The 15,583-nt window shown below is 50.6% G+C and overlaps 1 protein-coding gene across 1 annotated transcript; it reads left to right on the top strand.

Annotated features, from left to right (window-relative positions):
- Positions 1–1,353: 1,353 nt before the first annotated feature.
- Positions 1,354–5,900, top strand: LOC120674621. Its single transcript, XM_039955775.1, has 2 exons — positions 1,354–2,019; positions 3,216–5,900. The coding sequence occupies exons 1-2, from the start codon at positions 1,354–1,356 to the stop codon at positions 5,898–5,900; spliced, it is 3,351 nt and encodes a 1,116-aa protein (XP_039811709.1).
- The last annotated feature ends 9,683 nt before the right edge of the window (positions 5,901–15,583 follow it).

Genomic DNA, 15,583 nt, shown 5'->3' with positions numbered 1-15,583 from the left:
TTGACAGCCTAAATTCAATAAATTACAATGATACTTTTCAAAATAAAAATCAAATTTATCACTAGTCAGCTCATGTTGCGCTCAAACTTGATTTCGCTCAGGCCTGTTTCTGCTTGCACGCCCACGCCCCAAACGGGCACAACTACTGGAGCAACAGAGCTGTGGCGGTCCTCCCATCGTGGCCATGCATGTCACGTCGTGCACGCCCAAGCCCTACATCCCTGCCTGGTTGCAACGTTGGTCTGGCAGCTGCCCGCCTTCGGGGCCTGCCCAGCTGCCAAATCCGTGCGGCTGAGCCACCGTTCGTCTGCCGCCATGGAGCCTCTACCGTCATTCGTCCTCGCGGTCGACAAGCCCCCCCACCGTCTGTTCTTATGGCCTTGTTGCGCAATCACTGCTGGGATCGCCGATTCGAGGAGCTAGGATTGCGGTCTTGCGGTTGGGGATTCAGGAATTCGAGAGATCGAGGGGGTGTACGAGCGCTTGGCCTGTCGCTCAGGCTGGCTCACTGGCTACCTGACTGCTAATGGGACCATGGGCCGTCGCATGGGGAGGGTTGGGATGTAAGACTGCTATAATTTTTCAACATGAAGTAGAAACTAGAAGTTTGGAAGTCTGTTATATTGTGTAATATTCATATACATAGGATAGACTACATATATAAAAAGTTTTGCCAAAAAACTGGGTATTCGTTTGAGTACCTGTTGGGGTCACCACCTTCGGTCAGATCGCCGTAGGTACGCGAAGACAAGGAGTCGGGCGAGCCGACGCCGACAGCCAGCATAAGGTGACCCATCTTCGCGCGTCTTCGGGTCAGGAAGTGAAGACAAGGCACCCGGAACACAGGAGCTGACGCCAGGAGCAATCGCGGAGGTGTTCCGTCTTCGCAGTTCCACGAGCAAGAAGACGGAGAGGAGCGAAGACTTGGTGACACGAGTCTCACAGAGTACTTAGCAGCGGGTCCAGGAGCTTCGTCGGGTACGGCGAAGCTGCCGGGGTCGGCGTGGGTCCCGCTGCTGAGCTGTGGTGCACTCAAATTGTAACGGGCAAATTACGCTCGCATCTAGGAATATTCCGAGAATATTCCCGTTGTAGGGGTGCAATAGAGTAATTGTACATTGAAGATGTAATGCCACCTATAAATACCCTGTGTAATGTTCATTGAAGGGAGAGGATTTTGAATGGAAAAAGAGCACCTTATTACTTAATTTCCGTATTGTCCATTACTGTTGTTGTGATCGTCCGTTCCGGAGACACTCTCCACCAACAGTTTGGCGCCCACCCGTCGGTTCGATACACCACATGGCGGCAACGAAGAAGAGAGGGACCACCGGAGCCACTTCCGAGGACACCATGACGACAACGCCCTCGCAGGGCGAAGCGGCAGCAACACAGGCGAACGGAGCTAGCAGCGACGGCGTCTCCGTCGAGGCCCTCGCAGATGGCCAGCTTGAAGTCAACCTTCTGGACATCGGCGTCACAGCCGAAGACATCGCTGCGATGCGTCGCATCGAAGAGGCACGAAGGGTTCAGCAGCAGGCATTGGAATCAGGACCCTCGGAGCCACAAGTGATGACAAGGGCGAAGGGGAAGCAGACCATGCTCACCGAAGCAGAGTGTCAAGAGCAGTACAACAAGTTGAGGGAGGAGGAGCTTCGCTACAAGGCGATGCAGGAGAAGCTCCGTGCCCAGAGGCTGCAGCTGGAGCAATTGCAGGCTCCACCAAAACCACCCCAGAGGGAGGCAGTCGTGGCCAACCCGCGACAGCAAGAACCACCGAGGTCCCGCCAGAAGTTTGTGCCGGTCAAAGAGATCTCTGACCATTCTGAGTCAGACGGCGAAGAGTGTCACCGAAGAAGCCATCACAGGATATCACCATTGTCCGAAGAGCTGGAGGAGGTACAGTGGCCTCACCGTCTTAACCCAGCAATATTGCCTCAGTTCGATGGAGAGTCAGACCCGAAGAGTTCCTCCTCAAGTACGAAGCCACCATCGAAGCATCAGGAGGAGGCACCGCATGTAAGGCGAAGGCGCTCGTCCTCGCATCGAAGGGCTTGGCGCAGCGCTGGTACGCAAACATCCCCCCAGGAACCATTCTGTCTTGGAAGCAGCTTCGCATTGAGTTATGTTCAAGCTTCCGCGCCGTAAGGCCCGACGAAGTCACATCTTGCGACTTCCACGATCTAAGGCAAGGAAACATGACCTTGCAAGAATATCTCCAGAGTGTCATGAAGCTTCGCGCAAGAGCGCCCAATGTTGCCGACCAGAGCATCATCGATTCGGTGGTGAAGAGGATCAATCTGGGACCATGCGGGGAATACATATCCCGGCGTAAGCCAAAGACAGTCACGAAGATATTCGAGATAATGCAAGAATATTGCATATCCGACCGGGCGAAGAGGAGAAGGCTCGAGGAGAAGAACGAGCAGAAGAAATCGTGAAGCAGTGAGAGGTCCCATTCGAAACCATGGCACGCCAATGAGCCGAGGCAGAAAAGAACAGTAAACAACGTATCCGAAGAGGGACCCCGAGAGGACAGACACCGTCACAAGGGCAAAGGCGAAAGGGACCGACACGAAGAAAGATCCAACCGCGATGATCTTCACCATCGCGAAGACCGACAAAACAAAGGCCGAAGGGACAGCGGTGGTCGAAGGGAGAAAATTCCGTTCTGTTTCTTCCACGGCAAGGACAAAGGCCACGGGACAAATGAGTGCCCTTTCGCCATTGAAAGGAAAGAGGAGTTTGATCGGCAGAATTCCCAGCCAGCAAAACCAGTCAATCATACCTCGCAGATGCCGCCTCAGTCTTCGACAACGGCAAATACTTGGGCTCCTACACCAAATTGGCCGGTGTCGTACCCGGTCTTCAATTATAACCCACTGCCATATGCACCACCTCCGCAACAATCAATTCCAATGCTACCACCCCCACAGTAAAATCAGACATGGTCCAGAAGCTCAACACCACTCTCTTGTGACACAACAAATTTACCTCCACCTCCAAAACTAGAACCGGGGCAAATCCCCGAGCGAGCAATCGACACACCTTCGGGCAGCAGGGTCAACATCATCAATGCCATCTCCGGAGGATCCAACGAACCAGTTCATGAGACGAAGAAGCAGCGGAAAGAATATTTCAGAACAGTCTCCCACGTCAGCGAGGGCAGATGCTTCCGGACAACTTGGTCGCATGTCCCAATAACTTTCACGCAGGCAGACCTTCGGCTGCAGCACTACCCACATAATGACCCCCTTGTCATAAGGGCGAACATTGGCAAGAATTTAGTGCACTTCGCGGGGAATGATGTAGGGAGAATCTTGGTGGACAACGGGCGTTCTGCAGATATCCTCGTCTGGCAGTGCTTCGTCAAAATGGGATTCACCGAAGCAGCGCTGAAGAAGTCACAGTATCCACTCATTGGGTTTGGAGGCAAGAGAATCGAAGCTCTTGGAAAGATAGAGCTCAACGTAATGTTTGGCGAAGGTGCAGGACAGAGAACTGAAGCAATTACCTTCGACGTGGTCGACATCAATTATCCCTACAACGCCATCTTCGGTCGCAACACTTTGGTCAAATTCGCAGCAGTAATTCATCAGTCGTACCTATGCATGAAGCTACCCACGACCGGAGGAATTATCACAGTCTTCGGAAACCAAGAAGAAGCAAGAAGGTGCGAGGACAACGCATCAACCTCAGACAAGAATGTCCATGTCATTGAAGCACCAAATGAGGTCAATGATGGTGAAAATTGCGAAGAGCCTGAGAAGCTAGGGGGTGTATCCCCAGCGGAACATACGAAGAAGGTGCCCTTGTGCGAAGATGTGCCTGATCGAATGGTGATCATCGGAAAAGGGCTTCAAGAGGCCGAAGAGGCCAGGCTTATACAGTTTCTCCGCAACAATCAAGATGTGTTTGCTTGGTCCTCTTCGGATCTGCGAGGGGTCAGTCGAGAAGTCATCGAGCATGAGCTGAGGGAGAATCCGAAGGCGAAACCCGTGAAGCAGGGCCAAAGATCAATGTCCGAAGAAAGGCAGAAAGCGGCTCAAGCCGAGGTACAAAAGTTACTGGACGCGGGCGTCATCCTCGAAGTCCTGTACCCGGAATGGCTAGCAAACATTGTAATGGTACCAAAGAAGAACGAGAAGTGGCGAATGTGCATTGACTACACAATCCTCAACAAGGCGTGCCCAAAGGATGAACACCCACTGCCGCGAATTGACACCTTGGTCGATGCAGCAGTTTGTTCGGAGATGCTCAGTGTGTTGGATTGTTTCTCAGGTTATCACCAGATATTCATGAACAAGGCGGACGAAGAGAAGACCAGCTTCACCACCCCCTTCGGGACATATTGCTACGTGAGAATGCCGGAGGGCCTCCGCAACACAGGATTCACTTTCAATAGAATGATCAAGAAGGTACTGGGAGATCAACTGGGAAGGAATATCTCCGCGTATGTCGATGATGTCGTTGTCCGAAGCAAGAGGAGGGAGGACCATATCCAAGATCTTTGCGAAACTTTCGTGAACCTTCGCCGCCATGGTTTGAAGCTGAACTCGGAGAAGTGCGTCTTCGGAGTCCGAAGAGGAAAATTATTGGGATGCATGATAACGGAAAGGGGAATAGAAGCAAATCCGGAGAAGATAGAAGCGATCAGGCGGATGAAGCCACCGACCACCAGAAAGGGGGTACAAAAGTTGACGGGCAGGTTGGCTTCGCTTAATCGATTCATATCAAAATCAGCGGAGAAGTGCCTACCATTTTTCAAGGCGCTGAAAGGATCAGGAAATTTCGAATGGGGCAAAGAACAGGCGAAGGCCTTCGAAGACCTCAAAGAGTATATCGAGAAGTTGGCTGTCATGTCCAGCCCTTCGGAGAAGGCGGAGTTGTTGTTATACATCTCCACATCAGGCGCAGCCGTCAGTGCCGCCCTTGTTGAAGAACGTATGGTCGAAGGGGCATTAACCCAGTCGCCCATATACTTCGTCTCCGAAGCCCTAAATGGGTCAAAGTTGCTATATTCAGAAATGGAGAAGATGGCATATGCGATGGTCATGGCATCACGCAAGTTGCGTTACTACTTCCAGAGCCACAAAATCAAGGTTCCAACCTCTTTCCCACTTCGGGATATGTTTGAGAACAGTGAAGCCTCCGGCAGGATAGGCAAATGGGCTATGCAACTAGCCGAGCACACCATTGACTTCGTCTCCAGATCAGCAATCAAGTCACAGGTCTTGGCAGATTACATCACAGACTGGACACTAGTCGCACCTTCACAAGATCTGCCGAAGATAGAAGCAATATGGCAACTTGAGTGTGATGGGGCTTACCAGAGAGACGGAGCAGGGGCTTCGGCAGTTCCTACAGCACCTTTGGGTACACAACTGAAGTACGCAGTCAGGCTTGACTTCACCGGGTGCACAAACAATGTAGCAGAATATGAAGGCCTTCTCCTGGGTCTTCGCAAAGCAAGGGCACTAGGCGCACGAAGACTGACTATCAGGTCCGATTCAGAGTTGATCACAAGTCAAATAAACAAATCCAACAGGGCTCTCAAGCCAGAGCTGGCAAAGTACTTGGCAGCGGTGCGAAGCATGGAGAAACACTTCCTCGGGTTCAGCATCCGGAGTTTCTCCAGAACAAAAAATAAGCAAACTGATCAACTGGCGAAGGCAGCAGCACAGTTTGATCCATTACCGCCAGAAGTTTTCTTTGAAACATTAAAGCAGGCCTCCGTAAATTGTGCCGAAGAACCAGCTAAATTCATCAATGCCATAACCAGCGAAGACTGGAGGGCCGCCATAATGGCCTATCTTCGCGGACACTTTGTCCCGGAGGATGAGAAGGAAGAAAAAAGAATGGCACTTCGGGCGAGAAACTACAGAATCATAGGCGAATAGTTATATCGAGGGGGAGTCTGCGTACCACTCTTAAGGTGCATCTCACGCGAAGAGGTAAAATAGCTGCTTGAAGAGATACATGCAGGGATGTGTTCCTCGCACATCGCGACGAGGGCCCTGGTCGGCAAAGCTTTCCGTAAAGTTTTCTATTGGCCATCGGCCATGGCAGATGCTCACGAGGTGGTTCGCACGTGCCCAAATTGTCAAAAGCATGCCCCCTACAGCAAATTCCCACCCGACGAAGTGTAGTTACTGCCGCCGGTGTGGCCCCTCACGCGATGGGGAATTGACATAGTCGGACCATTGCCCACGGCTCCAGGAAACTACAAGTACGCCGCTGTAGCGGTGGAATACTTCTCCAAATGGGTCGAAGCCAAAGCACTCAGGGACATCACAGCAGGAGCCCTGCAAAAATTCTTCTGGCAGAACATCGTCTGTCGCTTCGGGGTCCCGAAGGAGGTCACAGTGGACAATGGCAAACAGTTCGACTGTGCAACTTTCAGACAATTCGCCACACAACTTGGCACAAACTTATGCTTCGCATCGGTCTACCACCCGCAGTCCAACGGCGCGGTGGAAAGGGCCAACGGCATCATCTTTGCAGGCATCAAGAAAAACATCACTGAGCTGCCGAAGGGAAAATGGGTGGACGAACTGCCGAGGGTCGTGTGGTCTCATAACACGACAGAGTCTAGGACCACAAAGTTCACACCGTTCAAGCTCCTATACGGCGAAGAAGCCGTAACACCTGAGGAAATAAAGCTCAAATCTTGGAGAACAACCGAAGGAGCAGAAAACATCGAAAAAGACATCAAGCCCTCAATTGACACAATCGAAGCTGTTAATATACAAGCAGCAATCAACTTGGGTAAATACCAAGACGAAACGCGAAGGTGGAGGAATAAGAAGGTGAAGCCCAGGAATATCAGAGAGGGTGACTTGGTGCTTCGAAGAATACCGAAGGCCAAGCAGAAAGGGAAGATGTACAACAAGTGGGAAGGCCCGTTTATCATCGCATCGATGGCAAGACCAGAGGCCTGCAGGCTCCGCACGCTAGAATGTACCGAAGACCCATATTCATGGAACAAGGACATGCTACAAAGATACTACGTGTAGGGAAGTTGTGTAGGGAAGTGTGTAAAAGCCACCTGAGGGAAATAACCGAAGGGGCTCGTAGAATAAATTCTTTTTTTCTCTAAATTAGCACAATGTACCAAAGGGCCCGTACTCTTTTCCTCATGGGGGAAGCTTTCAAGTGTCCACTAGGGCACCGGAGGTGTGAGGTTTTTAACGAGGCGGAACCCTATGTAACCCCTTGTGAAATATAAACAAGGCCCCCAACAAACGAGCGCGTTACAAAGGCGCCAAAGCATCTATCCCTCTTCGTCAATGCGAAGAGGGGAGTCATTGGCGCGGAAAACAAGCCGTTAACGCTTGAAAGAAGTGAGCACGAGGAGCAAACCCAATTGAGGTCTTCGCTCCCCTTAGCTCCACTTCCCAGAAAACTAACAAAAATCCCGTCGCCGGAGCGACGGGTGGAAAGTCCTGTCGCGCGAAAGCCGAAGGCTAGGCGCGAACCTCTCCGGCTAAAGAGCTGAAGGTCCCCTAACAAAAATCCCGTCGCCGGAGCGACGGGTGGAAAGTCCTGTCGTGCGAAAGCCGAAGGCTAGGCGCGAACCTCTCCGGCTAAAGATCTGAAGGTCCCCTAACAAAAATCCCATCGCCGGAGCGACGGGTGGAAAGTCCTATCGCGCGAAAGCCGAAGGCTAGGTGCGAACCTCTCCGGCTAAAGAGCTGAAGGTCCCCTAACAAAAATCCCACCGCCGGAGTGACGGGTGGAAATCCCTGTCGCCGAAGCGACGGCACTAGTCCCCGCAGGCATGCAACAATCAATAAGAAGCCAGAGGTCATCATCCCCGCCAGTCGAGCGAGGGGGGGGGGGGGGGGTGGCGCTTCGCAAAACAAGACGCACGATGCCAGTGAAGATGAACAGCAAAAAAACGTGTAACCTCTCCCGTACAAAAGGGGGGGTGGCGCTTCGCAAAACACACTTGTGCACAATCGAAGGTTGAAACGCCGGACAATATAATAAATTACAAAGTACATGTTACACCGCGAAGATACACTTCGACCGAAGACATGAAATAAACTACAAAGTACATGTTACACCGCGAAGATACACTTCGCCCGAAGACATGAAATAAACTACAAAGTACATGTTGTTACACCGCGAAGATACACTTCGCCCGAAGTCACGAAATAAATTACAAAGTACATATTGGTACAAAGTGAAGTTACACTTTGTGTGAAAGCACGAAGAAACAAATCACATGTTCACATCCGAGGCCTCTTCTTCGAAGACTAGGCGGTCCACCTCGGATATTACATCTCGGACCGCCACATCTATTATCTCTTCGGCCGTCCGCCGAAGAAACTTTTCAAAGTCGTCCCCTGGAACCGAGGGCAACGAACATCAACTAGAGCTCTCGGCGAAGATGCCTTTGCGTCGATACATAAATTCGTGAGGCGCCAGGGGCTCTTCATCCACTGGCTCCGGCTTCGGCTCGCGCAGACCAGCCGGAGAACTATACGACATATCGGTGTCAAGAATCCGTTTTATTTCACGACGAAGCCTACGGTTAGCAAGGATCCTCACGTGTTTCACCGGATCACGCTGAAAATCGGCAAAAAAAATGCTTTGTCTGTTTGTTCCGTTGATCATACACACGCGCCCTATTCGCCCAAAATGCTTCAAATGAAACCGCAAGATAATGAATATGGAACTTCGTCCAAGACGCACCAGAAACATAAAAGTTCCCTCGATTCAGCTGGTGAGGAGCAACGTCTTCGGCCCCCTGCGCAGGGGCCAACGCAGGGTCCTGCGCAGGCACCGAAGGTGTTAGAGTACAAAAATAATTATTACAACTGAGACCCTATACAACAGCCTACTGTGACCCTCGCACCTCGCCAACCGGAGGACGGGAAGAGGACGCCCTCGCCTGGTCTTGGAGCCCTGGGGCTGCATCAGCACCGCTGCGCCCGTTGTCGCCGTTCGTATCCTCGCCGCCAGGTCTCTCTTCCACGGGCACAACCTCTTGGAGAATGGGCTCCGCAATAGCGTCAGCATTAGACTGGAGCTGAAAGATTCTAGTTCAGAAGTCAGCAAGTTCTCCGTCAAGGAATCAAAACAATAATAGATAAATGAAAGTCACCTGGTTCTTCATCCGCTCGACCTCGCGCTGAACAAGGGCACAACCTTCACCTTTGAAAAACCGCTCCATGAAGCTGACAGCGATGTTCTTCGCCAAAGCAGGGAGCGCATCCGGGTTGACAGTATCCTCGCCTGGCCAGCGGAAGGAGGGGTCGCGAAGGGAACGAAGTTGAGCCTTCGTCACAATGCTAGCCTGACCAGCTTCAGAGGGGAAGAGGCTGTACACGGCGGCGCTGAGCGTACGGACGGCGACCATGGCGCTGATGTCTTCGTGAAAGTGAGCCCCAGCATCCAGCATGGCGACGCATGCTCGAAGCCTCTGGAAGAAGGAGCCCAGGCCAATGGAGTCGGCGCCCTCCGGGAACATATCCGGAGCCACAAGCCCATAATGGGCGAGGAGGTCAGGCAGTTCTTCCTGCAGCTTTTCCGACCCAGTCTTTATTGCCTCCTTGAAGGTGCAAAGCCGCTATTGCATTGTATCTCGGTGCTTCGCGGCATCTTCCGGAAGCAACTTCGCGGCCTTGGTGGCGTCCTCGGCTCTCACTGCTCGGTCAGCGGACGCGAGGAGCTCCTTGGTGAGGGTTGCTTTCTCCTCGGCAGATCTGGCGAGGCGCGTCTCCAGCTCTGCTTTCTCTTTCTCCAGAGACGCCACCTTCGCCTCCAGGTCGGCGACAGCAGTTTTTGAACTGTTTTCGGCCGCCAGTTGCCGAGCAGCACACCGCGCAGCCACGAAGGCCTTCAGCGATAAATCTTGGGCACTCTCTAGGATGTTGTTTAGCCCGCTCCCCATCAAGTCCTTTTCCATGAGGGGAAAGCAGAAGGAGTCGCCTGCCGCGGCCAGAAGCTCACGTTCGCGGTCCCGGCTCTCAAAGCAAAGAGATTTCATAATTTTCCCGCCAAGAAGCACAGCGGTGGGCTTCGCACCGAGTTCCACAACAGTGGCTTCGGGATCAGCATCACGGACGAAGAAACTACTGCCGTCCGACGAGCTCGATGAACCTTCGCTACCGCTTTTCTTCGCCTCGGAGGGGGATGCGGTATTCCGGGACGAGGATGCAGTTTCCCCCCTTTTTCCAGAAGACACTTCGGCTCCTTCGCCGGTGGTAGGGGCTGCGCGAGGGGGGGGGGGGGGACACGCGGCGGGGGGAGTCAGCCACGATGTTAACCTCCTCGACGTGCCCCTCGTCTTCGCTTTCGTGGGCAGTGCTGAACTCGAGATCCAGGGCAGGACGGACCGCCCTCAGGGGCACCGCCACCTAAGGGATGTCAAGAGGCGTCGCCTCCGGAGGAGGACGATTGCTGTCCGTGCTTCCGCCATCTTCGGATTCCCCCTTGCTCCGCAGTGGAGATTGCTGCAGAATGGTATCCAGCAGCCGGCTTCTCTTTCTCGGCTCCGCGGACGAAGAAGCTTTTTTTCGCTTTGCTTTCTCAAGAGCCTTTGCCTTCTCCGGGCCGCCATGACCTTCGGCAAGCTTCAGCTCAGCCGATCGAGGAGGAGCCGAGAGGCCCAATGCGTGGAACACCCGGTTCCGTCGGGCCCCACCAAGATGGCCGGCGAGGGCTTTGTACTCGTCTTTCGACACTGACCCGATCAACTCATCGGCCCGGGTCTCGATAACAGCAGGGTCCACCCCTGCATCACCGAGGTAGCAACAGATGTAAGCAAAAACACGAAGCGTTGCACCTCCTTAACGAGATCATGTTCAAAAACTCACGGTCGCTCCGAAGTTGAAAACGGTCGCGAAGTCAGGTACCGGAATACCCTCGATCCAGCGGTCTTCGGCTAACCAGGAGGAGACACTCCAGCCGGCCTTGATGGGAAAACAGCCACATGCGACGAATTCTTCGATGAGGTCGCGGGTGCTAAAGGTCTTCGACAGCTTCCGAAGAAGGGCGAGAAGAGCTTCATCTTCGGCGCGGACGTTGGAGGAGGCCTTCGGAACGTCGCCAAGATCAGGGATATGGTCGACGACGAGAGGATGGGTCCTCGTGACGGAGTCCAAAGTAACCTTAAGGTAGAACCAGTACAAGGACCAGTCGTTGGCCCATTTGTTCTTGCTCGCCGGGACCGGGCTGGGAAGATTTTTGTGAAATGCGAAGGTATAACACCCGTACTGAGGAACAGCTGATATCTCTGCACCTCCGATCGATTCCACTGAAATCTTCTTCGGCTGGTAATGCACTCAGAAGGCACGAGCGAATCCTTCAGCGCTCGGAGCTAAGCGGCAGGTCTTCGTCAGCCACATATACAGATTTAGGCGAATGACTGAAGTAGGTGTCATCTGATGCAAATACACTCTGAATAAACGAAAAATATCCACTACCACAGGGTCCAAGGGCATCCGAAGGCTAGCGGTAAACAAATCGCGGAAGACCACCACCTCATATAAAACATGGTTGTATGAGCGTATCAAGTTTATGGTTGCCCGGACGGAGCATTGCGTCCGGTTGACATAATGCCGGGAGCACCCTCAATACGCGGTAATTTTTCCCTTTTGTAAAAAACATAAAGACGTAAATATTGCAAAAAAATATAATTGTACAATTTTTACACAAATTTTTATAAACAGAAGATTTGTAGAGAAATTTATAGAGAAAGAAAGTAATATGAAAAAGTTATAAAATAAATTTTGGGACAAAATCTGTAAACAAAGTTTCTGACAAAACCTTGACTCAAAATTTTGAACAAAGTTTGAACTGAAAATATTGGAGAACGAAAAGATTTGGAAGAAACATTAAGGCAAAAAATGAACAAACCTAAGATAAAAGAAGAAAAAGGGAAAAAAAGAGACATCGGTGCGGAGCTCGCAGTGCTACGCTACCGTGCAGGTCCGGCCGACGTGGTGCCCACCACGGGCCCCAGGTGAAGCCTTACTGCGCCAGCCGCCGTTGGGCTCCCGTGCCCCAGGCCGCCATACCGAGCATGTCACCGTCGGGCCTCACGCAACACCCCACTGCCTCGGCGTAGAGCTACCCGGGCCGCCGTGCAGGCCTGGTCGCGCGCAGAACCTGCCGCCCCTCCTAGGCGGAGCCTCACTGGGCCTGCAGTCGCGCAAGCCGGCCTTTTTTTTCATTTTTATATTTTTTTAAAAAAATTAAAATTTCAAAAATATATGGCCGTTCGAAGAAATTTCAAAAATGGGCCCGTGTCGCCCATGGGGAGGGCGACAGGCCCCCTGTCGCCCAGGCAGGGGGCGACAGGAATTTACAAACCGGTCCTCAGTCAGCGCGGCGCGGGGCTCGGCGGCGGCGGGGGGGGGGGGGGGGGGTCGCCCCCCAATGAGCGACAGGGGGGCCTGTCGCCCCCCCTTCGGGCGACAGGGTACCTCCCCTCTATATAAGCCCTCCACCTCCATTCCCTTCTCATTTGAGCCCAAAAATTCCACCAAAAATCCAGAAAAAAAGAGAGAGGTGAGGACAAGGGAAGCGGCGAAGCCCTGCTGGATTGCGCACTTGTGATCTGCAGGTAATTATATTTAACTTATGTATTTTTCCGTTGATATTGTAGAGTAATTAAATTTAATTAGTGCTATAGTAGAACCAATTTAAGTAGGAGTTTAAGGATACACGTTTATTATTAGTTTAGGAAATTAAGACTACGCGTTTATTATTACAATTGCAGTACTATTAGAGACGTATTTATAAATTAATTACGATTTAGAATAGAATTTGAGTGTCATCACGTAGTTATGAATACTTAAATGTTGTAGTTGAAATCCATACTTAGTTTTTACGGATTATTGAATAATCTAGTGAAGTAAAGAGTATAACTCGATAAGTATTCTGTGATATACAGACATGTCGAGCAAGATGCAGTTTCAAGTATTTTTTGGTGACTACAATATTTTGTATGGGCCAAATGGAGTAGACCTTTCTGCCTTTAAGTGCACATCTAGCGCCATAGATAAACTCTGGAGAGGAGTTTTGGTTCCATATATAAGTGGCTTCAGCGTGGGTTCCGTGTTGATCCGGAGACACATGTGATGACCGTCCATTCTCTTATTAATTGGGAAGTAGAAAGTGATTTATGGGAATTGATGATGATACACAGCACTGATGACTGGCAGAAGTACATGCAATCAGCTCTAGAGCGTGGGTGGCGTCTGGCCATTCTTGTTCAAAATCGGGAGAAAACACAAAATGAAATCCAACATGGTGCAGATCAAGCAACTCCGAGTATTCGAAGAGAGACCAACTATGTTGAGCAAGATGAGTCAGAAGAGATAGAGAACTAAAACATCAGACTACAGGGCCTTGCTGATGAGGGAGAGAGGATACATAGCATCGTGGACGAGATGGAGGCAGAAGACCAAGCCGCAATAGAGATGGAAGAATATGAGGGCTCATCTGATGACGAGCAGTACTCATTGCCAAAAGAGTGGAAGGAGCATGGTTTTGGCAATCATGTCGTAGATGACGTACGAAATTAGGAGTGGGAGTACAGAGGGAATGGGGTAGTATAAGGTGCAATATATCCAAACATTGAAGCCGTAAAAGATGCTGTGAGAGTATGGGCAATATCATTGAAGCGAGAATTTAGAGTCGTGAAGTCTGGCAATAAAGAATATGAGGTGAAGTGTGTGAATGATGGATGTTCATGGTGAGTACATGCATTCAAAGGAAAATAGAAGTCAAACTGGAAATATTCCATTGTGACAGAGCACACTTGTTTGCAGTCAGAAGTTCAGCCCTCGCATCGCAATATATCATGCGACTTTGTTGCAAAGCAAATATATGAGTTGATTATGAACAACCTAAATTATGAGCAAAAAATGATTGTTCGACACATTGAGCAGACTTACCAGTACACCATTAGTTATTTGAAGGCATGGCGGGCTAAACAAAAGGTGTTCGAGATGCGGTTCAGCACATACGAGGCATCATATGATAACCTACCTCGTATGTTATCCCAGGTTGCTGCTAGAAATCCTGGAAGCTTTTATGACACATACCTCGTACCAGCCGTGACTAGGGGGCAAAGCATTCTGCAACGAGCTTTCTTTTGCCTAGGTGCCTGTGTTAGGGCATTTCAGTGTTGTCTTCCGGTGATCTGCATTGATGGCACATTTCTGACTGGAAGGTATAAAGGTCAGATACTCACCGCAATTGGGGTAGATTGCAACAACCAAATAGTTTCGCTTGCATTTGCATTTGTTGAGAATGAGAACTTAGACAGTTAGTATTGGTTCCTTGAACGAGTGAAGGTTCATGTTGTTGCTACACGTCTAGATGTGTGCCTTATTAGTGATAGGCATGCAGGTCTGCTACAATCAATAATGAAATTGCAACGCGGAACTGCGACAACGCCTCCATTATGGCCCGATGTCCACAACAGGTGGTGCATTAGGCATATGGGTGCAAACTTCTATGACCACTTCAAGAACAAGGATCTTAAGAACATGTTTAAGAGGTTGTGCATCCAAAATCAACAGAGAAAATTCAATGCTTTATGGTAGATGCTTGATCAGTTGACTGCAGAGCAAGTGAAGGTAAGGGCATCAAGAACCAGCACGAGTCAGGCTGCAGAGGCTAGGAATTCAATTGAGAAGCCATTTTCACACTGGATTCGAGGTGCACCTAAGGAGAAATGGTCATTCCTTTATGATACTAACGGAATGCGGTATGGTATTCAGACAACAAACCATGTAGAGTGTTTCAATATGGTTATGCGGCGTTGTCGTGCCTTTCCTCTTGTGGGAATTGTTGAGTTCATCATGTATGGGTGCATGAAGTATTTCAGAGAGCGTTACATGGCTGCAAGCATAAACATCAGCAACCCCCAAATTCAGTTTTGCACAAGAGTGACACAATATATGCAATAGATGCAATAGAAGATAGAAAAAACCAAACTACACCGTGTCATATCGACAGGTACAATGGAGCATAGATTTGAGGTTCTATGCAAGGATAGAACTGGTCGTGGTATCCGTAGAGATAGGGTGGTACAGGAGAGTTTGAATACAGTAGATGGCAAAGCCTTCTGCTCCTGCATGAAGCCTAAGTTATTGAATTTGCCATGCTCGCATCTCATTGCGGCATGTGCAGAGTCTGGGTTGCAGCTAGGAGTATTTGTTTCACCTTACTTCAGCAAGGAAGCAGCTGTATCCACCTGGGGACATGAGTATATGGGATTGGAATAGTGAGACCTTTCATTTAGGATAATGAGGATAAGATGTTTATTCCTGATCCAGCCACTAAGAAAGGCAAAGGCCGCCGTCAGACACGTCGTATTCGGAATGGTATGGACGAGTCTGAGGCAAGCAAGGCACAAAAGCGTTGCAGCCAATGTAGAGCATTGGGTCACAACTACAAGAAGTGTCCTCAAAAAGCACTTCACGATGCTGCTGACCGTATCCAGGGTTGCTACATATTTACTAATACCATAAATAGGATACGATCCAGCTACTACATTCGGCCATACTGGAATGTTTAGAGGGGCACCACCAGTTGGCGGACTGTATCCAGGGATGGT

The sequence above is a fragment of the Panicum virgatum genome, chromosome 5N, assembly GCF_016808335.1.
Source record: "Panicum virgatum strain AP13 chromosome 5N, P.virgatum_v5, whole genome shotgun sequence".
Lineage (NCBI taxonomy): Eukaryota > Viridiplantae > Streptophyta > Magnoliopsida > Poales > Poaceae > Panicum > Panicum virgatum.
The sequence above is the reverse complement of the archived record's forward strand: the minus strand, read 5'-3'. Positions and strand labels throughout refer to the sequence as shown.

Coding starts and splice junctions, on each gene's coding strand:
- LOC120674621 (XM_039955775.1), top strand. CDS start 1,354: ATGACGACAACGCCCTCGCAGGGCGAAGCGGCAGCAACACAGGCGAAC. Junction 2,020..3,215: donor ATCAGGAGGAGGCACCGCAT/GTAAGGCGAAGG, acceptor ACTTTCACGCAG/GCAGACCTTCGGCTGCAGCA.